This window comes from Juglans microcarpa x Juglans regia, chromosome 3D (genome assembly GCF_004785595.1).
Source record: "Juglans microcarpa x Juglans regia isolate MS1-56 chromosome 3D, Jm3101_v1.0, whole genome shotgun sequence".
Taxonomy (NCBI): domain Eukaryota; kingdom Viridiplantae; phylum Streptophyta; class Magnoliopsida; order Fagales; family Juglandaceae; genus Juglans; species Juglans microcarpa x Juglans regia.
Window position 1 is genome coordinate 573,875 of NC_054598.1, and position 25,181 is coordinate 599,055.

At 38.0% G+C, this 25,181-nt stretch overlaps 4 protein-coding genes across 12 annotated transcripts; 2 read left to right on the forward strand and 2 right to left on the reverse strand.

The window, feature by feature from the left end:
• The first annotated feature begins 821 nt into the window (after positions 1–821).
• LOC121256263 (probable sodium/metabolite cotransporter BASS1, chloroplastic) lies at positions 822–5,596 on the forward strand. The gene is made up of 7 exons (XM_041156996.1): positions 822–1,418; positions 1,913–2,053; positions 3,875–4,030; positions 4,142–4,263; positions 4,356–4,514; positions 5,001–5,061; positions 5,228–5,596. Exons 1-7 carry the CDS (start codon positions 924–926, stop codon positions 5,417–5,419), a joined length of 1,326 nt encoding a protein of 441 aa, XP_041012930.1. The 5' UTR covers positions 822–923; the 3' UTR covers positions 5,420–5,596.
• Positions 5,597–6,506: 910 nt separating this feature from the next.
• Positions 6,507–13,954, forward strand: LOC121254713 (ion channel DMI1). Of its 3 annotated transcripts, none has more exons than XM_041154852.1 (12): positions 6,508–7,191; positions 7,854–7,922; positions 8,036–8,662; positions 8,838–9,020; positions 9,175–9,234; positions 9,318–9,521; positions 10,298–10,546; positions 11,299–11,397; positions 11,616–11,810; positions 12,418–12,510; positions 12,652–12,918; positions 13,103–13,954. In XM_041154852.1, exons 1-12 carry the CDS (start codon positions 6,631–6,633, stop codon positions 13,319–13,321), a joined length of 2,826 nt encoding a protein of 941 aa, XP_041010786.1. In that variant the 5' UTR covers positions 6,508–6,630; the 3' UTR covers positions 13,322–13,954. The 3 variants fall into 3 exon arrangements, with proteins under 3 accessions (XP_041010787.1, XP_041010786.1, XP_041010788.1); XM_041154854.1 differs by having other exon boundaries at positions 7,071–7,191; positions 7,891–7,922; XM_041154853.1 differs by lacking the exons at positions 12,652–12,918; positions 13,103–13,954 and having other exon boundaries at positions 6,507–7,191; positions 12,434–12,510.
• Positions 13,955–14,769: 815 nt separating this feature from the next.
• On the reverse strand, positions 14,770–16,779 carry LOC121254715 (virulence protein STM3117-like). Of its 2 annotated transcripts, none has more exons than XM_041154856.1 (3): positions 16,355–16,779; positions 15,331–15,659; positions 14,770–15,039 (listed from the first exon to the last, which is right to left on the reverse strand). In XM_041154856.1, exons 1-3 carry the CDS (start codon positions 16,684–16,686, stop codon positions 14,948–14,950), a joined length of 753 nt encoding a protein of 250 aa, XP_041010790.1. In that variant the 5' UTR covers positions 16,687–16,779; the 3' UTR covers positions 14,770–14,947. The 2 variants fall into 2 exon arrangements, with proteins under 2 accessions (XP_041010790.1, XP_041010789.1); XM_041154855.1 differs by having other exon boundaries at positions 14,770–15,051; positions 16,355–16,651.
• A 2,961-nt stretch (positions 16,780–19,740) lies between these two features.
• LOC121256282 (protein WHAT'S THIS FACTOR 9, mitochondrial) lies at positions 19,741–24,780 on the reverse strand. 6 transcript variants are annotated; one of them, XR_005938961.1, is made up of 3 exons: positions 23,387–24,780; positions 20,347–20,402; positions 19,741–19,983 (listed from the first exon to the last, which is right to left on the reverse strand). XR_005938961.1 is itself a non-coding variant. In XM_041157023.1 (2 exons), the coding sequence occupies exon 1, from the start codon at positions 24,695–24,697 to the stop codon at positions 23,396–23,398; it is 1,302 nt and encodes a 433-aa protein (XP_041012957.1). In that variant the 5' UTR covers positions 24,698–24,779; the 3' UTR covers positions 19,741–19,983; positions 23,387–23,395. The 6 variants fall into 6 exon arrangements, 2 of the variants coding, with proteins under 2 accessions (XP_041012957.1, XP_041012958.1); XR_005938959.1 differs by having other exon boundaries at positions 20,268–20,402; XR_005938962.1 differs by having other exon boundaries at positions 20,347–20,416.
• Between the last annotated feature and the right edge of the window lie 401 nt (positions 24,781–25,181).

Genomic DNA, 25,181 nt, shown 5'->3' on the forward strand with positions numbered 1-25,181 from the left:
TTTCACACCTCTCATTCTATAAAAAATATCCACATATTTTATGAAAAAAATTATAATTTTAGAGTGTAGGAATAAATAGTGACTGATGAATAAAATTTTTCATATATATATATAGAAAAATTTTATTTATCATTCTCATACGCCTCACATTATATTTTTTTTATTTTTTTTCTCTTATCGAATGTGTGGTATATAGATAATGAGTAAAATAATTCAATTAATTTAAGAATAATAAAATAAAAAAATAAAAAAATATAGTGTATGGTATATGAGAATGATGAATAACAAAACTCATATATATATTTATATATCTAATTTTTATTTACTCACTCTTTCTTGTCTTTGGGACAGTATCCCTTAATTTCGACAGCTTTTGATTATCTTTGCTTAAATAGATATCTGCTACACAAATTTATTCGTAATTAGTAACTAGTAATTAGATTACTATCTATGTTTTAATTAAAAAGAAATCTATGTTTTATTAATTTTTAAAAGCGTTTTTTCCAATAATGTGAATTCCCCTTTGCACCAAAATAATTATTTTATTTTATAAGTGTCTTTTCTATTCCTCACGTCAATGCCTTCAAGATCAATTCAAACTTTTTCTTCACTATTTTTATAATAAACATGCTGGAAATTTAAAAATCTGGAGTATCTTATCTTAAATTAATTATAATTCGCAGTTTGGGAGGCCGGACTCGGTTTCAACTTTTCACTTCATGAGCCGTGCGATAGCAACGCCAACGGTGGGACGTGGAATGTCCAAAATCGGTAGCGTAGGTCCGGGCCAAGGTCTCAAAGGTCAATAATGCAAACGGTCAGCTTTACATGGTGCTGCAGGTAGAAAACATTGAAAGGTCTCTGAAGCCTACTCAAATCTATAACATCATCGTACTCACTTCCGCTTCCAACATCGATCAATCATGTTCGTCTCTCTAAGAAACGGACCCTTCATCGCTTCGCCACAAAAAACCAGCCAAAGTATTTCCATTATCAGACCCAAAACACCCATTATTTCTTTACCACCAAAGCTCACAAATTTACTCCCGGTAGCAGTTGTTTTTAGAAATTCCGACCATTTTCTCGTCTCTCCGTTGAAACCCAGATGGGAAAACTCGTCATATACTGTATTCAGAAAGTTACCTGTTATCAGAGCTGTTGATGGAAATTCTGAACTTTCACCGGTCGGTCCAGCAAAACCCAAATGGGAAAACTTTTTAGCCACTGCAGCAAGTTTGTACCCCGTCTACGTGATTTTTGGATGGTTTGTTGCTTGCTTTAAGCCATCTGCTTTTGCATGGTTTGTGAATAGGGGGCCAGCTTCATATAGCTTGTCTCTTGGGTTGATTATGTTGGCAATGGGTATCACTTTGGATTTCGAGGACTTGATTCGTCTGTTCTTGAAAAGGCCCCTTTCAGTAAGTTTTTATTTTTGAGTAACTGGTTATAAATATTCGAGGTATGTTTGAGTTTGGGGTTTTTGGTGAAATTTGAGGAATGGGGTATGCTTAAGTTTGGAAAATGTATGGTAGCTCCTAACTTATATATTGGCATTCTCTGTGTAAATGACTTTTGCCAGTATCATTCAGTAGCATTTTGCATGGGGTTTTGACGATTCTTTGGAATAATGCATTAGTTATCACAAACCTTTGCGAGTTCTAATTAGTTCGGAGAAATTAATTCCCCGGGAATTTGGTTTAACTGTAGGGGTGCCGTTAGAAATATTGGCAAGCGCAAGGGTTGTACGGCATATTCAACCTAACTTTTTATATGTTCTCATCAATTGCTTTCATTGATCTTCTTTTGGCCCTCTCGAGATTTTGTTGAAGCACTGTTTCTGTCTTTTCCATAGATATCTGTTTAAACGTGATATTCCAGTTCTCGAGATTCTTATACTTAAATTTTGGTTCAGATATTATTTGGTTGTGTTGCTCAGTATACAATCATGCCATCATTTGCATTTATTATTAGCAAAATTCTGGGGCTTCCACCTTCTCTTTCAGCTGGCTTGATACTGCTTGGTTGTTGCCCTGGAGGGACCGCGTCCAATGTGGTATGCTTGGCTTTCTTCCTTTACATTGTTTCTTTTATACTGAGCTTTATGTGTAAACCCATTTGTAGAGTTTTTATTTATATCCTAATTGAGGAAGATATGCTCGATCTTTTTTAACGAAACTTCAGTCTACCAGCTCCCAAGAGAAACTTGTCACGAAGGAAATTTGAGGCAAGAAAACTTGTCAGCCCTTGTGTCTCATGAAGGATGCGTAACAGTTAGTGATGTCAAAGAGCATATACCTCACCATAGAATGATTAAGAAAGTCAATTTAATCCTGTAAAGCTCAATGGATTGCAGCTTAGATAGAGGTTTAGTGGTCATGAGATAAAATAGGTTTTGGGCAAGCTTTATTATCTATTGTGAAAGCTAATCTAGATATAATCCTCAAAGGCCATTATCACTGCCACGTAGGATTAGCTTCATTACTTTGCTAGTTAATCGGCAATAATGCTATGTAATTTAATCCTCAGCAAACTTAGCACTTTTCCACTATCCAGGTATGTATTTACTGTTAGTTTTTTGGCCTACAGGTGGTTCTTTGGGGGACACTGGGCACTACAATAAAAGCTTAGAGCTAGCAATAAAAGCTTAGAGCTAGGAATAAAAGCTTAGAGCTAGCAAAATCACTGGATAAATAATAATAATATGTGTTAGGTGGTAAATTTTGAGTCACCAACCCAAGCGCATGGTTGAAAGCAGTGTTAACAAACCGGTCAACAGAAAAGACCCCTTGCCTGTGATTGTGGTGGACTTTAGGCTCACCTTGACTAACCTCCAACTTGATGAGAATAAAAAACCTCTTCGATTACCACATTATCCACTGCCTCAGAATCAGATTTAAGAAGATTTTTCTGCACTTTTTGCCCTTGAAGAGTTTTCAACCTTTTTTTGTGGTACTCTTTATGACTCGGTTGCTAAACAAGTACCTGTATATGAACAAACGTGTTTTTAATAAAATTTAAACCATCGAATTAGACATTGTGTTAGGGTTGACCCCCAGCTGCTAGAGAAGTACATTAATATGAGTATGCTTGTGCAAGTTCAAAACCAAACTGGGAGAGGTTATACATGATTGTAACCTTTATTGTTGGGCATTATGTATTCCATTTCAGGAAAAAGTTCACAGATGTTTGTACCCATGCTTTCAATGGGTGTAGCAATGCTTCGCTTAGCTCAACAAAAGCTTGTCCTTACTATTTGGATTTTGGGACCCAGTCTTTTCTATTTCCATATCAGGTAATGGAATTCAAATATCTTCTTCCTGGGGATATTAATACTATATTTTGTGGCAAACATATTCATCATGAAGACAAATGATGTTTATCCAGTTCGTTTACAGAGTATGATGTTGGAGAAGAAGGTGGTCTTCCACCACGTTGACATGGCACAAATGGATTTGACACCAAATCTTATGTAGGACAGTAGTACAGAAAGTTTGTCTACAATTAATTTGAGAAAAGACAGTGGCTTTGGAGTTCTGGAGGATGGGAGAAGGAAGTAATAATTGGGCTAGGAAAGATCGAAGTGTGAAGGGCTGTAAGGAGCTTGAAAAGTTGCAAGATTTTGTGGACGGTAACCACTTTCAGGTTTAGGAATGCCTGGGGCCTGGGAATTATGGGGGAAAAGGCAGGTAAAAGTTAGAGAATTTAGGGTTTCTTATAGGGTAAGGGAGGCAAACAAGTGGGGAAATCCTAGTTTTGGGTGCTTTGAACAGTACTTAAGAACATTTAAACTGAATTCTTGAGATATGGATCTAGAACACAAGGATTGAAGTTCATGAGATTTCCCATTTACTTTTATTTTTGTTTAGTGTTTCAGGTGACCTTAATTGCTCGAGGGGATGTTCCTTTGTCTATTGTCATGACATCATGCACTACTCTTGGAGCAGTACTTCTCACTCCTTTTTTGACGAAGATACTAGCCGGAACTTATGTTGCTGTAGATGCTATTCAACTCTCTATCAGCACCCTGCAGGTGAACTAGATATTTTTTTTGGATCCATGATGGTGAACTAGATCTGAATAAGCTTCGCTTATATAATATCATCTACAGTTGATGATGTGGTTTTTATTCTATCCTATCTAGGTGGTGGTTGCACCTACTCTGTTGGGTTCTTATGTTAAGAGTGCGTTTCCTGCAGTGGTGAAAATTGTGATGCCTTTTGCTCCACTTTTTGCTGTTTTGGCTTCATCACTGCTCGCTTGCAGGTTCTGGTTTTTACACTCTATAGTTGTTTTGAAGATGGTCCATTCTAGATGATCTTTCTCTCTCACTCATATCCATACTATTTTGGGGGCAGTGTATTTTCTGAAAACTTTGTCCGGCTCAAGTCAATGGTTGGTGCATCGGTGGCCTCTGATCTTTCTCCACTGCAGCGTGCTTTAATTCTATTTTCTGGCGAACTCGGGGTTGTAATGCTTTCTGTGGCATTACTACATTATGCTGGTTTTTTGGTTGGGTAAGTGTTACTTTTCGTTCTGATGACTTCGTCTGTCAATATGCACCTTGCTCTTCAAGATGATGGTGATGGATATCTTTCTTTCAGGCTATAATGACTGAAACATACACTTTTTTCTTTTTATTTTTTTAATTTTTACTTTTGGTGAAACATACACTAGTACTTTGCTTCACATTCTTGTTATTTGTAATTTTTTTTACAGTTAGTGGCTAAGGGAAAAAAGTCAATCCCTGTGACTTCATAGATTGATATTAATGACACATCTCTATCCTCTTCTTTAAAAGTGCTTTCTTTCTTTTCCTTTAATTTTTAAAGATATGATTTTATGATATTTTTTATGATTGCGACTACCGCACTGACTCATATATTCAGCTGATATAGCTAATTGAAAAGACTACTGGTAATTAATTGGCACTTTCTGTGTTAGTATTGTTTACATGCAGTATCTCAATGATAACATACTACCTTGTGGGTCTTTATCTGCAGGTATATTTCAGCAGCTATTTGTGGGTTTAAAGAAACAGAGCGAAGAGCAATATCAATTGAGGTATGTGCAAGCATTCAAAATCTTGGTTTTCAGTTCCATTTGGTCCCTGCAAATTATATCAAGGTTTAAGATCATGCTATGCTTCCATTTCATCTACAAGCGTAAATAGATGATATTTGATACCAATCGATAATCTACCCATGTGGCACTCCCTCTCGCATTGCAGGTTGGCATGCAAAATTCTTCGTTAGGCGTGGTTTTGGCAGCGGCACATTTCCCCTCACCAATGGTTGCTGTACCCCCAGCAATCTCTGCCGTGGTTATGAATGTGATGGGTAGCAGTTTGGGAGTCCTTTGGAGATGCAAGGATCCTTTGGATTCAGAGAAGAGTACAAAAACTAAAAGCGACAACTTGTGACGAATGAGACCCCCTTTTAAGTTTCCTAATTATCAGATAAGTATGTTTAGGTAGTGCTCCATGAATCAAGTAAGGTAGTAGTCTAGTTAAACATATGATGAAAGTTTACTGTAAGCCAGATATATTAGCTGATAATACTTGCAGCCGCTTGATGAATGCCAAATCAATCGCTTCTAATTGCGGCAGCAATGCTCACGAAGCTTCCTAGTACCTACCTAAACATTCTCTAATTTCACATGCATATGCTTTTTTTTTTTAATTCCAAATACCGCCCCAACTATTTTCGACTTCCTCATTGTGTATTATGTACAATTCCACCCATTAATGATAAAAAGGCAGCAAATCCCACCCAATTCGCATAACAGCACAATCTTGTGCTCATAAAACCCAATTGCCTATTGAGCAGAAACCTCATGAGGATTTCAATTCCCTTTTAATCTTGTCTTTTATCTTCTTCAAGAATAAATGGTCTGTAATCTTCGATCTTACTTGTACAAACGGGAGCATAGCATATTAGCCATTTTGACCCCCAAAAGAGTGTGAAAAAACTAGTTTCATTTTCTCTCAAACTAGCCGGTTTGGATTGAGAGACATCTCACTATTATTTACAAATTTCAACTCATAAATCTCATTACTATTTACAAATTATTTCAATTCATTTCATTTTATCTCATTTTTTAATCTAAAGGAGAGATGAGCATGCGTGCAGCGGAACAGATTTTGTGAGTTTCATTTTTGATCTGCTCTCAGACCAATGAAAAGTGAGAGAATTCTCAAATCTTTCTCATGCCCTACGCTTTTCATGCCTTTCCCAACTTCCAACCCCAGATTGGAATTAGTACCGTAAACTAAAAACTGAAAACTGAAAAACGGAATTTTTTTAAAAAAAAAAGCAACGTAAAGTTCTCTCTACCGGGACAAACTCACTTCGATGATTCGATCACGGCCATCCACCTCATCATCTGACCCACCCTCATATGGCTTTAATCCACAAAAAATCCCCTCCCACTAATCTTCAGTTCTACACTGCTTTCCACGCGCGCGTATGCATACGATTCTCTCTCTGTCTCTCTCTCTCTCTCTCTCTCTCAACTCAGACACCCCCAACACCCAGAATTTCAAAGCTCCAACTGATTAAGCTGCTCCAGCCAAAACAAAACCGGTCCTTTTCTGATCTCTCTCTCTCTCTCTCTCTCTCTCTCTCTCTGGAAATGCCCGAAACCAATGAAGATCCAACTCCGGGCCCAAGTCCTAGCAAATTTGAGAGGCCACCGCTCCTCAAGAAATTCAAGACAATCGCAGAACATGCGGAACCCACTCCTCACTTCCCCGGCCCACTCTTCCCCGCCGTCCGTCGCATCTCCACACTCCCCAATTCTCGCTCCTCTCTCAGGCCGTCCGATCTCCGTGTCTCCGTCACTAACGGTGATGATTCCTCCTCTCGACACGACAATCGTCTCTCCGATCGCGACTGGATCTACCCTCCCTTTCTTGGCGCGTATCCCGCGAGAGGCAGAGCGGTTCCGGTCAAACTTAACTCCACCAAGTCGCGGAAGCTCGAGCAGTCGGATTCTAGCCTTCCTGGTCGTTCGATGGATGTGAGATTGGCGGATGAGACGCGCCGTATTCCGGCCCCTGTTAATAAGAGCAATGATTCTGATGATAGGGATTCGGATGCTAAGAAGCCGTTTGTGCCGAGTAGTCAAGCTTCGGTGAGTCCACTCAGTGTGTGTAGAACCCGGGGATTTAAGCAGTCCTTCATCCTATATTTGGTTAGTCACTATTCAACTCATTTCTGTGTCTGCGTGCTTTTTAACATTCTTGTCTTTCTTTCTTTTTTTTGGAAAGTAACTTTTAGCTTCTGTTTGGTTGCTGAGAAAGTGGATAAAGAAGACAGAAAGTTACGTTTTTGAAGGTCATGAATCTTCTTCCGAGTTAGTTAGTTAGTCACCTTAGTTTGTGCACGTATTAGTCATATTTTAAGACGCTGGTTAGTTTCTAAGGGAGTGGGGAAAATAAAGGATGAGAATAAAGATGGAACGTCATGCTGTATGTCTTTGGGTTAACCAATGAAGAAAGTCACCTAAAGCAAGCTATATAATTTATTACTTTTTTTTTACACGCTAATCTTGTCGTTGAAAAAACTTGTATTATCCGAGGGTTTTGCAATTAGGTTCTCAAGAGAGCAACTAACGTACACCAAGTTATAAAATAAAGTATGAATGCTCTACACATTTATAATACAGGTTTTTCACATGCATATCACCCCGTTGTTAAATTTAAACTTTCCTTTTTATTTGGAAAACTGATGTAGTTATATCAAATTGTTTCTCCTTTTCTTTGTTTGAGTGTCTCGGCAACAGGGCAGCAGTTGATGAGTTGCTTTTCAAAACTTTTATTATTGGATTTTAATTTTTTTCATTTTATGTTGCAGCTCAGTTTCACTTGTGTAATATCTGTACCTTATGCAGTTTATCTACAGAACAAAGTCGAAAAACTTCAGGTATGGTTGTTTGACATTTTATGCAGATGTTGTACATTATATTTGCTATGGCTTCGGGATCTATTCACCAGGAAATCCACTCAAGATTTTCAAGATTTGGTGTTGTTTTGCAGGAAGAGAATGGTAACCTTTATAGACTTTGTGGTGTTAAAGAGGTTCGTGGTGGAAGCATGAACGATTTGCCATTTGAACATGATAGCCCATTCTCTTATTTTAGTTGTGCCGCTGGTAGAACTGTTGCCTTGTACACTGTGGTGGTCACACTCATTATGCTATTTCTGCCATACAAATATCTTGACTATCTTCCTCAAATCAAAAGTCTTTCGAAGAGGACTAAGATGAACAAGGAAGAGGTTCCCTTGAAGAAGAGAATTGCATACATGGTGGATGTATGTTTCTCTGTATATCCTTATGCAAAGCTACTTGCACTCCTATTTGCAACTATATTTCTTATAGGGTTTGGTGGATTGGCATTATATGCGGTCAGCGAGAGTAGCTTTGCCGAGGCTCTTTGGCTTTCCTGGACTTTCGTAGCTGACTCAGGAAATCATGCTGACAGGGTTGGCACTGGGCCAAGGATTGTTTCTGTCTCTATAAGTTCAGGAGGCATGCTGATATTTGCCATGATGCTTGGGCTTGTTTCGGATGCTATCTCAGAGAAGGTGGATTCACTGCGAAAAGGGAAGAGTGAAGTCATCGAAAGGAACCACATACTTATTCTTGGATGGAGTGATAAATTGGTAATCCTTGAGTAAATTTAAGCTTGATGCCCTTGACCCTTTCTGTTCCTGGCCTCCCTAGACCTGGTCATTATTTTATTTGACGAAATAGGTCAACTGCACAAATCTTGAGGTCCAAGTGTAAAATTTATTTAGAGAAAACCGATAAAGTTAACAAATGATGTGCTGGCTATAGGGTTCACTCCTGAAGCAACTAGCAATAGCAAACAAAAGCGTTGGTGGTGGCGTTGTTGTTGTACTTGCAGAACGAGACAAGGAGGAAATGGAGATGGATATTGCAAAGCTAGAATTCGACTTGATGGGGACATCTGTTATATGCAGAAGTGGCAGTCCTCTTATACTGGCTGACTTAAAGAAGGTACCATTTGTTATCTATGCCTCCTTTTTCCTCTCTCTCTTTTTTTTTTTTTCCTGGATATGTGGCTGCTCTCTCTCTCATTGTTTTCTAATACTACGTATGTGCCATTCATGATTATTTTCCTTTCCATTTCCTTTTCTTCCACAATTAATAGGTGTCAGTTTCAAAGGCACGTGCTATCATTGTATTAGCTTCAGATGAAAATGCTGATCAGGTTACTTCCGTCACTACCATTATGGTTCTCAGTGATTTATGTTGTTTCTTGGAAATATGGCTCATACATTCTCTTTTTCTCAGAGTGATGCACGTGCTTTGAGGGTTGTGCTCAGTCTCACTGGAGTGAAAGAGGGTTTGAGGGGTCATGTTGTTGTGGAGATGAGTGACCTTGACAATGAGCCCCTGGTGAAGCTGGTTGGTGGGGAACTTATTGAAACAGTAGTTGCTCATGATGTAATTGGACGCCTGATGATAAAATGCGCTCTGCAACCTGGCCTTGCACAGGTTACTTAATGAACTTCAATTACATTTCTCACACAAATTTAAAAATTTTAAGTTTATTGAAGTCAGTGACTGTGCCAAACCCCCTCATTTTTTCTTTTCTTTTTTGGGTTGTAATTGCACCTCCTAATCCTTAAATGTCACTTTTGATCAATCATTGAACTATTTGCCATCGTGACAAACTAAATTTAGTTAGCACCACTCATATTTCAAATTTTATTAAATTTGATATTGACTCTTTATTTCTTAATTAGGGACAATGTTTATGCTACTTCGGGGGCGGAGAAGCCATATTTGTGAATCTGTATTTTAGTTCTTTATGTACTATAATCCTGTATTCATCTGTACCATAATCCTTCTCTCACAATTTGTCCATATCAAATATTTATGACATGATTATTTTATTAAATTTTTATTTCTTGAAAAACCTTACAGTTTATACAGTGGAGCAAGGCTGTTTTCGCAGCACCCTTATGCTTTCGTCTCTCGTGTTTGATAGTTGTGAATCGGAAATCACTTATCAAAAAAAAAAAAGGTTGTGAATCGGAAATCTATAGGAGCTCTCGACTCCATCTATGCTGCCCACACTGAATGTGATCTCCCTACTTTTTCATAATTGAGGGCCTAGATAGGAGAATGGGCTATCTTTTGGTCATAGAACCGTTGGTTTATACAGCCTCTCTTCTGCAATTCTTAAGTACCACATAGTGTTAATTTCACAAATTGAAACTACAGCTTTTTAATCTTTGTTTTTTGTATTATTTGGTTTCTCGTGGCAGGTTTGGGAGGATATATTGGGGTTTGAGAATGCTGAGTTTTATATCAAAAGGTGGCCCCAGTTGGATGGTCTGCATTTTGGAGATGCACTTATTTCATTTCCTGATGCAATTCCTTGTGGAATTAAGGTGGCTGCAGAGGGTGGGAAGATAATTTTAAATCCAGATGACAGTTATGTTTTGAAAGAAGGGGATGAAGTCCTTGTTATAGCTGAGGATGATGACACATATGCCCCAGGTCCCCTTCCAGAGGTTATTTTTCCTTCTTGTTCTTTTTTTATTTTCTAGATACATGTAGCACCAAATTGCTTTATTGGTTTTTTTTTTTTTTGGTTCAAATTGAAGAATCTACTGCTGGGAAGTCACAAAACTGGATTTCTATCTAACTTTTACAATTAGCTTGATACTTTCACCATGTTCAGTTGAGAAATTGAAAACTGAAAAGAACCAACGATCACCAGCCTTTCTGTTCGAGTGTCACTTCTCTGCATTTAAAGGGAGAGGGTTGGGGTTAGCCTGGGAGTGGAGTGTTTTAGGGTGAGGGAGGCCACCGCTTTTGTTTGGGCTGTTATTTCATTTCATAAAAAAATCAAACGCACAAGCGACATTTACATGTTACATAGAATTATTTGCTTCTGGTAGATAATTGTCTCTATCATATACACGTAGAAATTGATGTGAATGAGTTGGCCTTTGCATGTTGAGTTTTCCTATAGGAATTTATATTTTATGGTTTGGTAGAAATTTGTCAATTGAAAACCAGATGGTTAATGGAACAGAAATTGTCAATGCTTACACTAACTTTGTGAAACGAAGGAGAATTTCCCAGTGAAAATTTTCTATCAGCAATAAAAGATAATTTCAGAAACGGCAGAATGTAGTATTTCTTATATTTTCCCATAGAAGTAAATGAAAAACTGTGCTTATTTTTTATTCTTATCATGTTTAATTATTTGCTGAAGAAAAATGTTTTTCAGTTTCCTTTCCTTATCTCATTTCTGCAGGTATGTAGGGGTCTTTTTCGAAAAATACCTGACCCTCCAAAATATCCTGAGAGGATACTGTTTTGTGGTTGGCGCCGTGACATTGATGATATGATTATGGTAATTAGCCCATGCATTTAGAAAAAAAAAAAAAATCTTACGTTATTCAATTGTTTATATCACCTAAAAATCCCTCTTTGTTACATAATCCATTCTGTACCATTACCTCTAAAACCATGCTCTGTTAGGTAAGTTAGAAATATGGAAACTGGATTCTCTGCATAATTCTTGAAAATGGAGCTCTAACTTCATGTATGGTCGGCATTGCCATTTTTCAGGTTCTAGAGGCATTTTTAGCTCCAGGTTCAGAACTGTGGATGTTTAATGAGGTTCCAGAAAAAGAAAGAGAAAAGAAGCTCACCGATGGTGAACTTGATATATCTAGGTTAGAGAACATAAAACTTGTGCACCGTGAGGGGAATGCTGTTATTCGAAGGCATTTAGAGAGTCTTCCCTTGGAGACTTTTGATTCCGTGAGTCCTTATATTCCTCTCTCTCTCTCTCTCTCTATGTGTATGTTCTTTCACAGGTACCCACCTAATAAATGGTCATTTACCTGGAAAAAATAATATGCCGATGGTAGTTGGAAATTTGAGAAAAACAAAATCATTTAGTGGCAGCATTCCAAAGAAGATTGATGATAAGATTTACACCTTGGGAAAGCAAAGGAATTTCTAGATTACCAATTGACTCATATTGCGCTTCCTGCCAATCTAGGAATCTATAGTTATTTTCTCGCATCCCACTATCCATATGAAAGATGAGATGACTCATTTTATATGGGTCATAAGCTGCAAAATCCATGAATATGGAAGTTTGGTATCACATGTAGAAGCCTTTCTGAAATTCCAAACATAGTATCTGCAACTGAAGACGTATGCTGGAATTAAAGCTGGTTACCCCTATGCAATTGCCATATTTGCTAATTTATATGAGAGCTACTTGCAATATTTCAAGCAGCGTGGTAGTTAGTTTCCAATGAAGATATGCTTCTTTTTGTCTGAGCATGAGCAAGTACTTTTGGAAATTTCTTGTGTTTATTCTTCAATGGCTTACTATATACTAACTCTAAACGGACAGATATTAATTCTTGCAGATGAGTCGCTGGAAGACTCTGTTGTGCATTCTGACTCACGATCCCTTGCCACCCTTCTTCTGATCCGAGATATACAGGTAGCTACAGTATCTGTATAAGTACTGAGCAGTAATGTGTCTTAAGATTGTCACTTTTACAAGCATACCGAACCCTTTTTGTATTTGGATCTCTCACTTATTACTACTGATAAAAGCTGCTTGTTATCTAATGGACTTCAGTCAAAACGTCTGCCGTTCAAAGATAAAAAGTCAACTTCTTTACGGTCATCTGGGTTCTCCCACAGCTCTTGGATCCGTGAAATGCAGCAAGCTTCAGACAAATCAATAATAATTAGTGAAATCCTGGATTCTAGAACAAGAAACCTGGTGTCCGTGTCCAGAATTAGTGACTATGTGCTATCAAATGAACTGGTTAGTATGGCACTAGCAATGGTAGCTGAAGACAAGCAAATAAATCGTGTTCTTGAGGAGCTATTTGCAGAGGAGGTATTATTTCATACTCCATCCCAAGTTTCTTTTTTCTTTTATTATTTCAACAAACAATAATTTTGTCGGTAAATAGCAAACGATTCTCAACATGTTAGCCTTTTGTTTGAGCTGCAGTTCCTGCTATTACTAATCAAAGCCTGTTAAATTGCAGAGGATTAAATTTGATTTGTTTATATTGCAGGGGAATGAGATGTGTATCAAGCCTGCAGAATTCTATTTATTTGACCAGGAGGAACTCCGCTTTTATGATATAATGATTAGGGGTCGTCAAAGGCGCGAAATTGTGATTGGCTATCGACTCGCAAATGCAGAGCTTGCTATAATTAACCCTTATCTGAAATCAGAACCAAGAAAATGGTCCCTTGACGATGTTTTTGTTGTCATTTCATGGGGTGAATGAAATGCATAAAAGAGCAGCCCTTTGTACCAATGGGATGAATCCCGTGTTATTGTTTAGACCAACCTCTGCTACACGGCCTCACCCTTGCCCTTTCAGCCATGATAATATATCAATCTTAACATTAACAATTGAGAAGGTTAAGTTCATCTCAACAAGAAAGCTATTGGTTATGTTGGGAAGAATGTGAAGGGCTCCCTATTGAAGGTGGTGAGGTGTCTATTGGCCACAAAAGTTTCTCTGAAGACGTTGATTATTGATTTATTATGATCTGAAGGAAAATCATTTTTTGAGAACGCAAGCTTATTGTAACTTAATTGGATTGGATGATACACAATTGTCAGTTGACAACAGCGTGAAAGGTGTAGAGTGACTTGCACATATGCTGTAGGCATGTTTGATCTTGGTGGAATGGATGTAACAAGATTCTGTGGGAAAAATTCCCTTTTTAACAGCATTCTTATGTAATAACAAGTTCTTCCTTCTGCTAGGCATTTTCTGGCGAACAGGTTGAACTCTTCCTTGTATGGTAGCCAAGTAAGAAACAGGTCCTTTTCCATAATTAGATCATGTAGAAATCAAGAGAGCAGTTGAAGATTGTAATACTATTTAGTTGAATACTAGTAGTTATTTCAGTATGTTCAATACTCAACGAAGTAGATATTCACTTCCAAATGAACCAAATTTCGACAAATTTTGTCAGCCCATCTCTCTCCTCAAAATGCTCCATCTGAAGAACATTGAAATCCCCGCCCAAGCCGCCCGAAATGGTAAAAGCTTCTTCTCTCTTTTACTCTACATCTTGAGTGAATGCGTCCCTTCTCCATGCCCAACAACCTATCGATCGTATCCTTCAATTTTAGTTTTTAGTGGCCTAATTCTCTAGTATCCTCCTCTTTTTGCTGGAAAGAAGGTGCTCGAACTAGCAGCAACCATCCGTTCCCAAGCAACACACATCACTCCACTGCCTCTACTCACGCCGATCTACCTGAAAACTCAGCAAAATCACCAACACGTTTGGTCCCACAACTCAACCCTATTTCAGCCATTTTTCCACTCTATATCCAAGAGGCAGGATTATGTAGAGGAAGAGAGAATGTCTCTCCATCAATCAGGCAATCACTTCAAAACTACAAATTCTAGTCCATCCCAACTTTCATTTTTTTTTTTTCTTTTACACACTTTAATTTATTTGCTGCAATAGAATATTTGTTGGGAAACCACCCTTTCCTTTTATAGCTTTAATCCCTTTCTATTTTAGAAATTAAATGCATTTTTATAAATGAAATGCATGTCTAGATGTGCTGGCATAACATAATAGGCAGCGAAAGTCCTTGGGAGTCAAATAATGGACTCCTGACCCTTCACATTTTATTACGGTTCTTAAGTCTTGGCAAATCATGACCATAAATAATCGGCCCTACATATAAATAATCATAGACATAAAAGTTGATCAACTCAACCAGTTCATAATGCAACATTATCACAACAAATCATACAAAACTCCATAACCAGAAGCTTTTTTTTTTTTCACTCCTCACAAGACAAAGATGCACAATGTTGTATACAACAACAATTCCATGAGATTTTGGAGAGAATTTGCAACAATCACTCTCAAGTAATCCTTGATCAGATCGAAATGGTCATCATGTCCAACATAAAGTTCTCCATCATCAGTTCCTCAGCTTCTCCATAGCACTGCATCTCTGAAATTCGCTTACCTGCATTTTCTTCTTTAGAACCACACCCGGCTTTAAAAGTCACAACGCACACAGATCACTAGTTTCTAGAGTAAATCTCAATTATTATCTTCAAAGTTAATGGTTAAAACTTTGTTTGTCAATATACCATCTTTACAATGTTCTTCTTCCTATTCGATATCTGCTAGTTGCAGCAGCAAAATCTGACTTGTTTAACTTGAAAATAATGGTTTAGGTTTCAAAAATTGTACCGTAGACGAATATTGATGGGTAAGACAATCCTATATAAATGATAAATGGCAGAAAACCTACCATAAAATGATGGGATGGTGTTGTTCCTGGTGGGTTCAGCTAGCTTGAGAGGGCATGACATAAGTGGAAGAACAGGGAGATTTTGACAATTGCATATTTCAACCATGTACCCATCAGGGTCGTGGAAGAAGAGCTGATCAACTGTAATCCCACCTTCCTTCACCACTGCCGTAACATACTCTATGTTCATCTCCTCTAGTTTCCGAATAACCCTGTTCATGTCTGAGCATTGGAATGAAATATGGTTGTCTTTTGGGTTTATTGCGCTTTTCTTTGTTGGGGCATTGTCCGACTCCAGCAAATGTATGCCAATACCATAGTTGAACAACCTAAAAGAAGAAAACTTTTTAGTTATGGATGTCAAAAGAAATAGAAGAACGCAGAGAGAGAGAGAGAGAGAGAGAGAGAGAGAGAGAGAGAGATCTGGTAGGTGAAGTGGGGTAACAACAAAAAGATAAAGTAACTCAGAGCAAATAGATCTTCCAAGTCAAGTGTGTAACCAAGCTGAGACCGGCACAAGAAAAAAGGCCCCCAGAGTTTGGAATGGAACCAGCAAATCAATTTGTCATGTTCATTGGGACTACGATCCAAAGAATTTGAATTTCATCGGTGTACGCATAGCTAGTTTTGTGCACATAGGGGTGGGAATATAGACTGATACACGTGAAAGATATAAAGTTGATTTGGGGGGAGTGGAAGAAAAACTAATGGGTGAGAGTCATTTGTTAAGCCTCAAGATCAAATTGTAGCTGGGAAAAGCAGAAGTTTCGGTAAATTTCCATTAAAAAAAACAGATGGGCGAATAATACTGTATGACTTGGAATCCCAACGAGGGGAATGAGTTTTTGAGCCAACAAAAAAACAAAGAGCAAGCAGGGCCATATGTAGCTAAGCCCACTTGTGGATCTGGGTTGCATGCTCAAACAGCTCAAAAGCTAATGAAAACAAAACCCAGAAAATAACAAAAGGATAGTAGGAAAGAAAAATGAAATCTTCTGAGATTACTGTTAAGTGGCTGGCATACCAAGCTCCTTCAAAGTCGAAGGAAGACGGGCGTTTGATGAGAACAAAGCCCAAGACATCCTCGTAGAACCTAACGGAGTTGCTCACAGACTTGCAAACGAACGAGACATGATTCAAAGCCAGTAGAGGCATTGTTGTTGAAGATGACAAATACCCCTGAATTTCCTCAATCTCTCCTATATTCCCCATATCTCTCTCTCTCTCTCTCTCTCTCTCTCTCTGAGATACAGTTTTTGTTTTGTCTCTCTCTTCGGGAGGACTTGAACTCTCTCCTCTGTTGATGAGAATTTTCACCACTGTCGATGAGTGGGTGTGACCGATGAACACCCTCATGAGATGTATATAAAGCAGAGGATTATGAGTGCTCGCGCGACAGCATGGGAGGAACAAGTCCAGCCCAACAACCGAGACCCAGATAGCCGAAAACCAAAAATAGATAATAAAAGATTCCATGAATTTTTTAATTTCGTCAATTTATTTTTTAATTTACAAAATTTATCAATTTGCATCTCCAATTTATTTTCAAATAATTAATGAAGAGTATACTAATTAAGACAGCGTTCAATCGAAATAATGCAACATCCAAACAAATTTGAGATTACAGCTTTAGAGCACTCTCAATGAATTTTTTATCTTATCTTTTAAAATATATTACAAAAATTTATTTATTTTTATTTTACATACTGATTTTTATAATATATCATCTATCGGCTTATCTATTTTTTCTCTATATCATTTAAATATTTTTTTTATTCTTTTTAAATATTTCATTTCTACCAATAAATTTACAATATCTATATATATTTTTTATATTTACAATTTATTTTTATATACAACATAAAATAATTCAGTCCTATTCACGTAAAAAAAAATTATATAAATTAAAAATAAAAATAAAATCAAAATATGAAAAAGAAAAAAAAAAAAAAAACATGTCCACATGAAGGGTACTGGGTCCTCCCTTTATTCATAATTTCCTAATCGCAATGATTATGCTCCATGAATATGTTCTTCCTCTTGTAATAACGTGTGATCTTAATTACTTTGCAAACATTATCTATCTTGATGAGCCAATCAACATCGTTAAGAGAGTATTTATAAGAAGTACGACTAAACGCTCATGGCATGATAGCTAGTATTAAACATTGACTAATATACGCAGTTCACCTGCAGTCACTTCTAATTTATTAATGCATGCATTTTACATATATATATATATATATATATATATATATATATATATATAAGTATACCCATAGAGTCTTTATTAATTGACTTTCTCTCGATGATTCGATGCGATCATACATACATGAATATCAATCTTATATATAGATTGTCAATGTGGACAGAAATGATCCACATAATTCATTATCTTCTGCATGCATCATCCACTCTTTATTAATTATCTTCTTTTTCTTTTTTTTTTTTACTTCATATATATATATATATATATAATAAAAATAAAAATAAAAACTTATAGGTAGATAGGCACGTGAATCACATTTGGGACTGAGAATTAAAAGGGAAAGTCGTCGTCTATGAATTTATCAGGGGGTTTAACCCCTCACGTCATGTGACGTAAATATATAAGATCAGATGAATTATAAGCTGCTTAAAATATTTAAACATGGAAATTGCACCATATATAAAAAAAAAAAAAAAAAAAAAAAAAAAAAAAAAAACGAAAATTAACCTAAAATTTAGTTAACACAAAAGTACATGTACATGATTTAAAACATCATGTCAGTAGAAGGATGGGATGAATATATATTATTATACATTCATGAGCAGAGATCAGAGTAATTAGGTAGGTAGGTAGGAAAAATGAAGTGAGAAAAAAAATTAATGAATTATTGGTAGTTAAAGAGTCGTAAATCATTAATTAATAGAAAGATGGATGGGGTCGGGATAAGATGTGTATGGTCACGTTTAATCACGTGGCTGATCTGCAAATTATTTGGGGGTGGGTCTATAGGTAAGAATTCCACGTAGTACAGATGGAGCCTGCAGCGGCATTAATATATACATATATAGTGAAGGTTAGCCATGTGATTGGATCAGAGTCAGACATGACGGATCTGGGACACATTTGTTTTGGACCATATATATTTATTTATTTATATTAATGCAAAAGAGGTTTTGCTTTTGTTCTGTCTATTTTGTCGGATTGTTGAGTGTACTTATCATCTTCACCGTCGTCATATCAGTACATACAATTAGGTAGCAGCTCCATTACTATGCTAGAACTAAGTAGCACTGCCACTTATCATCGACCTTCTCTCTCTGTAACAAACATATATATATATATATATATATATATTATACCTTAAATTAGGGTTTTGGTCTCTCTCTCTCTCTCTCTCACTAGCTAATATATATCTGGGAGTACTACGGTAAGTACTCGATCTACATGATGAATATTGTAGCTTCCAGATCAGGTATCAAATTAAATAATTATAAATGCTAATAATTAATTAATTAATTTATAGTACTATTAGAGCATAGTACAATATTATAATTTCATGGGTTCACATGCAGTACCCTTGATTTTGAATTCCTGTTGAAAACGACATGACTATAATATATATATATATATATATATAGCAATTTAATTATTGCAGCCAGCTTTTTCCCGAAAGTTCGAGAGAGAAGAAATCTCGTGCATGTAAATCGTGGTTGTTGAAAGAAATTATGAGCCTGAAATTATGGTGGTTTCATCTGTACTTTTTCAGTACACTTTTGGATGCATTCAGAGAATTGCACCAAAACGAGCAACAAGAATGTTAAGTGATTCGTGAATCATGGGGTGATGTTGGAGTCTGGACCTATAGAGATTTCTCGTGATCTAACAGCTATTTTTTTTTTTGCAACAAAAAATATAAAATCATTAATAAATATTTTCTTAATTATTAAATAATAAAAAAAAAAACTAATAAATGAGAGTGATCATAGATTCATAACCACTCTCGGTGAATAGTTAATCGTGGCTTCTTGTTGAACTTTTCAGGGATTTATTTTTTGTTGTTTTTAAATATAAAGTACTGAGAGAGTACAACAACATTAATTAGGCCTAAGAATTAGGTTGGGCTTCCCTAAGACCCATACTACATATAAAAAATTCCGAGGAGACTATGTACGGTAAGCGACAACCTTTTGGTGCAAGTAAATTTTATATTGAGAATAAATAGTGATGGATGCTTAACATTCTCGCTGCTCATGAATGGTTGGTTCATCAGACAGCATCGACATGAGCATCGCGTGCCGCGCGCCAGTGGTGGATGAGTAATCAGGGTTGTTTTTAAAAGATTTGAGGCTAGAAAATCAATCAGTGCAGGGATGCTTCCTAGTTTGGATACGTAGTTTTACCTTTCCGAGTCCGTGCGCTTATTAATTACTCAACCTTTGGTGTAGTTATTCGAACGTGAATCAGAAATATTGCTCCTCCTGGAACATGCAGGTTACAACAGAACTATAAAAGGTTTGAGGACCTACCTTCAGATATCATCTTCAACCTCCTCTTCGCTGTCCCCGTCTCTCCAAAACCTGGTGCGACATTATCGACAACCCATCTCTTGCTTCCATGAAACAAGTCAACGAAAACCTCAGCTTACTGTTTTATTCTCCTTCCACCTGTAATCAGGGCAAAAGGAAGTTGTTTTTAATGGAATGTGATAGCAATAGTAAGTAATACTTTTAAGGCAGCCACTAACCCCATTGCTGAGTTTGCAAATTTATACTGCTTCAGCTTAGTTAGCATTTATTATGGCTTGTTTTTCTTTAAAAATTGGTTTGGCGAAGAACAAGATTTTCTCTACAACCCTCTTAGGGGACACGCTCTAATGCCGCCACAGGCTAGTCATGAATCCGATGATGTGTCCTATGGCCTCGGACTCGATTGTATAACCAACACGTACAAGGTGGTTCATGTTTTCTCCAAAGGGCCTGTCTTTTTGTCCGGGGAAGCAGGTTACACCTTAGGGACAAGAGTCATACTTCGTGGAGGGAAGTCATCTCGGTTGCTCCTCGTCTCATCAGACGAATGCCGGTCTCTGCATATGGGGACCTGCATTAGATGATTGCCCATGATCTGGATGATAGAGTTGATGAGGGTATGATAGTTTCTTTCCACACTAAGAAAGAGGAGTTCAGCATATGATTCCTCATCCTGACTTCTGCAGAAAAAAATACAGATACTTTTGCTTGTTTGATCTGAGAGGATCTTTGACCAGGGCAGATTTCTCATCAACAAAACACATTGAAATATGGGTGCTGAAAGATTATGACAAGATAGAATGTTTAGAGAAAACAGAATTAGTCTTGAAAGGTATAGCAGTGTAGGAATATATTGGAAAGCGATGAGAAAGGGCTACAGAGATGTTAGTGTTTGGGAGCGTGGCCTGTTGATTATGACAGAGTCTGGCGATAAATTACAACCTAGAAACTGGTTGCACATATCACATACTGTGCCAAAAAACAGGACAACAATGTAAGCCTTTACGGTTTTACTGGGAGCCAGGTTTCTCTTGGGAACTATGGAAATTTGATAAAAATTACAGTTGGTGAATGGAACTCGATTGATCTTCAACATTCATATAATGTAATTCTATGAAATATTATTCAGTTGATCTCTATTTGAACATTTATGTCAGCGTGAATAAATTTTTCAGTGTACTCTGATAAGCCACCGTAAGTCTAAGAGAAACCGAACCCAAGTATCAAAGAGTGAGGCTTGAACGTGCAGCAGGGAATGAGGCATGGACTGGGTCATTTTCGGTTGCACATGTTTATTTCTGCATATTTGTTTCCGTTAGTACGTGTGTTCAATTCTGGTCAACGTGTGTTTGTGTTTCAGTTACTAGTTGATAGCAATATGATGTTATCCTTTATTTTTGGCTTTATGTACGAGGGCTGTTAAGTGGTTTGCTGCTATTTAAGCAGCCAAGAATTATTAATGGATTATTATGCAAGTTTATTCAAATCTGTGGTACATTCTCACCTGAAGAGAAACAATTCATTTTAGCAATTATACTCTCTTAATTTGGGACCTATCATTGGCCAGGTTATTTATGGGAACCAACAAAGAGCGTATTGAGCAGTTGGAGGCTGGGCTCGATGGAGTGTAGGATGGGTTACACAAGATGGAGCTCGGCATGGCCGACAGACTTCGTCATTTGGAAGAAACCCTCAATCGCCTCTCTAATGTCTTGCTTTCAAACTAGGAGCTCCCAAACCACGGTAACCAATACCGTGAAGGCCACAATGGGGGACGGCTTGTTGTATCCTCCAAAACAGCGAAGCTTGAATTTCCTCGATGTTCAAGAGATGATCCGACGGAGTAGTTCAATCGTGTGAACCAATTTTTTGAGTTCCAGAATACTCCCGAAGCCCAAAAAGTTTCTTTGGCCTCCTACCACTTGGAAGGAGAGGCCAACCAGTGGTGGCAATGGATCCGCAAGACATTCCAGGAAGAAGGATGCCTTCTCTCGTGGACAAATTTTGAAGACGAACTCTGGGCTCGTTTTGGGCCTTCGGAGTGCGAAGATGGTTCTCTATGTGATTACCAGCGGAAATTCAAGCGCTTGGGCAATTGAGTATGAGGCTGGACGCAAAGAGCTCTTGTGGGAACATTTATGGGTGGCTTAAAAGCAGACATCTCGGATGGTATCCGAATGTTTAAGCCTCAAACCTTAAAGGAAGCCATCGGCTTAGCACGAATGAAAGATGACCAACTATCGAGACAAAGGACGTTAGGACATTTGAAAGCCCCGTTAGCTCTTCCGCCAACAAATCGGGCATCACCAGCCGCACCTGCAGCTCCTGTTCGGCGACTGACTTGGGATGAAATGCAGCAAAGGCGAGCTCAAGGTCTATGTTTTAATTGTAATGAGCATTTTACTACAGGTCACTGATGTCAAGGGCCACGACTACTCATGCTGGAAGGATACAATGGCAGCGGCAACATTATTTGTGAAGATGTCACCGAAGAGCAACCAACTCAAGGGGGATGTGTCGTTCAAAATCGGCAATATGGTACTTTTGAAGCTGCACCCATACCAGCAGCAAACGACCTTCAAACGGATCCAGGTCCACCAGCAATTGGCTAGACGAAAAAACTGCTGCAAATGTTCCCAACTGTGGACCTTGAGGACAAGGATCCACTTAATGGGGGGAGTATTGATAAGCCACGTAAGTCTAAGAGAAACTGAACCCAAGTATCAAAGAGTGAGGCTTGAACGTGCAGCAGGGAATGAGGCATGGACTGGGTCATTTTCGGTTGCACATGTTTATTTCTGCATATTTATTTCCGTTAGTACGTGTGTTCAATTCTGGTCAACGTGTGTTTGTGTTTCAGTTACTAGTTGATAGCAATATGGTGTTATCCTTTATTTTCGGCTTTATGTACGTGGGTTGTTAAGTGGTTTGCTGCTATTTAAGCAGCCAAGAATTATTAATGGATTATTATGCAAGTTTATTCAAATCTGTGGTACATTCTCACCCGAAGAGAAACAATTCATTTTAGCAATTATACTCTCTTAATTTGGGACCTATCATACTCATCAATTATACATCTACATTATAGTCTCACACATTCTGGCCTGGTTAAGTTATTTAATTTCATCGTCCAATCTTAGCACATTGAAGTCTGCATGCATATATAGCCTTTTTATGCTGGAGACTTCAAGGGGCTGTTGAGGTTTGGGTTGACTTTTTGATTCAGTCTTGAGATTATCAAAATGCGGTGTCAGTATTATATATGGATATTAATGAAAAGACTACTACATTTAAAAGACTAAATGCAAATAACCCTTGCCAATAGGTTCAACTACGCAAGTAATCGTTTGTATAACAATTAGTTTACATGTTTGGAACAGTGAATCAAGATTTGAGATGCTATCGTTTTATGATGATTTTATCAATGTCTTAAGCGGTGTGATTCCCGTAAAATCTAGTCAGTGAATTCACCTAGCAATAGCATGGTTCAGTACCCACAAAATGAAGTGAATAAAGCAATCAAGTCACGAATGGAACATACTTGATCATCTTAACTTCCTGCACGCCTGAAACCTGGCACCATTCCTATGATTAGTTCTGCCGCCGCAGCAGCCAGCCAGCCAAAGATGTCCACCGGGCCGCAACCTGTGCTTCTGTAGCTTTGGATCACGCAGTTCACTTTTCCTCCTTTTCTATCTACCCATTGGCATTCGCCAGATAAAGCAGCCTTCTGTTCAACCCCAGTGGCCATAACAACCGCTTGCTTTCGCCACTTAGGCACCTTATTCATAAGATGAATGTACCGATACCTCATACCCATCAATGGATGCTTCTCCACCAAGAAATCCTTCCTATAAGCCTCCCTAAGCACCACAGTCTGCGTCCTGATCTTATTTGACACGTAAAATATACCTGGATAATGAGACAAAGCCTTCTTAAACCTAGCCCCAAACCCCAAGTACTCCCCCACGCAAAACGCAAGGTCCCTCTCCATCTTCTTCGACACAAGCAACCAAAACAACTCGTGAAGCACCGCCACAGCCCACTTCTCAGCCTGAGCGCTATTAGGCGACAAGTGAAACGCATTCTCGTAGGGAGAAATGTACGGAAGCTCTTGCCACTCCTCGAACCAATTCCAGACTTTTTTCTCTAACTCAAATCCTTTTGGCAAACACATGGGGAACGCAATGGGCCTTCCTCTCTTGGAGCCCGAGTTACCGCAGTTCAACACCCTTCTCTCCAATTCCGACACTGCCAGTTCGTCCCTCCAAGAAACAAGCTCTAAGGCAAGCACTTGCTCACCACTCAACTCGTCCTTGATCTCGCAAACCTGAAAATACTCGGGGAAATCTGCGAGAAGGGTCAAAACATAATTATGAGGAAGACCCATGTCCCATATCAATCTATCTACTATATATATAGGCAATTTGCAGGCTCTGGTGAGCATTAGGAGCTTGGAGAGGCGTCGAACCGCTTCCTTTCGGTGAATCGGGGAGCTGTGAATGGCGGATTCTTCTTTGTGGAGGGCAAGGGCTTGCTGGGTGAGCTTAAGTTGAGGAGGGAGGTTAGGACGGGGATGGAATTGGGTGAAAATGGAGGGGTATTTCAGGGAGAACTTGTAGGTGGAGGTGGGGAGGTGGAGGTGAGCTTTGAGGAGAGAGGCGGTGGAGAGAGGGAGGGACTTGGAAGGGGTTGAGAGGATGTGGTTCTTGAGGAAGACGGCTTGCTGGAGGTCTTTCTCTCGATGGACCGCGAAGTCGAGGTATGGGTCTCGGACCCATTTGATTCTGGCGTCGATGAAGGTACGGAATTGGTGTCGCTGGTGCGGGAGCTTGGTGTATGGCGGAGCCATTGGCGGGGCACCTTGTGTGTGTGTTTCCTGATCAGATGGAGGCGATGCCCAACTGGAAAATACGAATATCTGGCCGGATTTTTTTTTTTTTTAAATTAATTAATTTTTTTTGTTTTTTATTATTATCCAGTTCGCCTGTACAGCGCCTCAGTCAAGAGGTAATCTTACATTTTATTTATTACTATTTTATTATTCAGTTATTTTTTTCCTTTTACTCTTTAAATATTAAAAAAGACCTTCTAAATTATAGGTAATTATGTAATTTAATTAAGAATACATTTAATTTTATAAAAATAAAAAAAAGTCAATTTTTATAAAATTAAATTTACTTTTAATTAAATTATATAATTATTTTGATTGATTGAATTTATCTTCTTTTAAATTAAGCAAGAAAATTATGTTTTGAAATTTTTAATTCAAATTCAAATCATAAAAAGAGAAAAAAAAACTAAATAATAAAATAATAATAATAGAGGTATAAGGA

What these genes read in the sequence shown, in the direction of transcription:
- LOC121256282 (XM_041157023.1), bottom strand. Translation starts at nt 24,697, where the DNA reads ATGGCTCCGCCATACACCAAGCTCCCGCACCAGCGACACCAATTCCGT.
- LOC121254713 (XM_041154852.1), top strand. Translation starts at nt 6,631, where the DNA reads ATGCCCGAAACCAATGAAGATCCAACTCCGGGCCCAAGTCCTAGCAAA. An exon ending in TGCAACCTGGCCTTGCACAG is followed by an intron (nt 9,522 to 10,297) that starts GTTACTTAATGA and finishes TTCTCGTGGCAG; the next exon opens with GTTTGGGAGGATATATTGGG. An exon ending in CCTTGGAGACTTTTGATTCC is followed by an intron (nt 11,811 to 12,417) that starts GTGAGTCCTTAT and finishes CTAAACGGACAG; the next exon opens with ATATTAATTCTTGCAGATGA.
- LOC121256263 (XM_041156996.1), top strand. Translation starts at nt 924, where the DNA reads ATGTTCGTCTCTCTAAGAAACGGACCCTTCATCGCTTCGCCACAAAAA. An exon ending in TCTTGAAAAGGCCCCTTTCA is followed by an intron (nt 1,419 to 1,912) that starts GTAAGTTTTTAT and finishes ATTTTGGTTCAG; the next exon opens with ATATTATTTGGTTGTGTTGC. An exon ending in TATGCTGGTTTTTTGGTTGG is followed by an intron (nt 4,515 to 5,000) that starts GTAAGTGTTACT and finishes CTTTATCTGCAG; the next exon opens with GTATATTTCAGCAGCTATTT.
- LOC121254715 (XM_041154856.1), bottom strand. Translation starts at nt 16,686, where the DNA reads ATGAGGGTGTTCATCGGTCACACCCACTCATCGACAGTGGTGAAAATT. An exon ending in TTCGACTTTGAAGGAGCTTG is followed by an intron (nt 15,660 to 16,354) that starts GTATGCCAGCCA and finishes TTCTTCTTTTAG; the next exon opens with GTTGTTCAACTATGGTATTG. An exon ending in CACCATCCCATCATTTTATG is followed by an intron (nt 15,040 to 15,330) that starts GTAGGTTTTCTG and finishes AAGAAAATGCAG; the next exon opens with GTAAGCGAATTTCAGAGATG.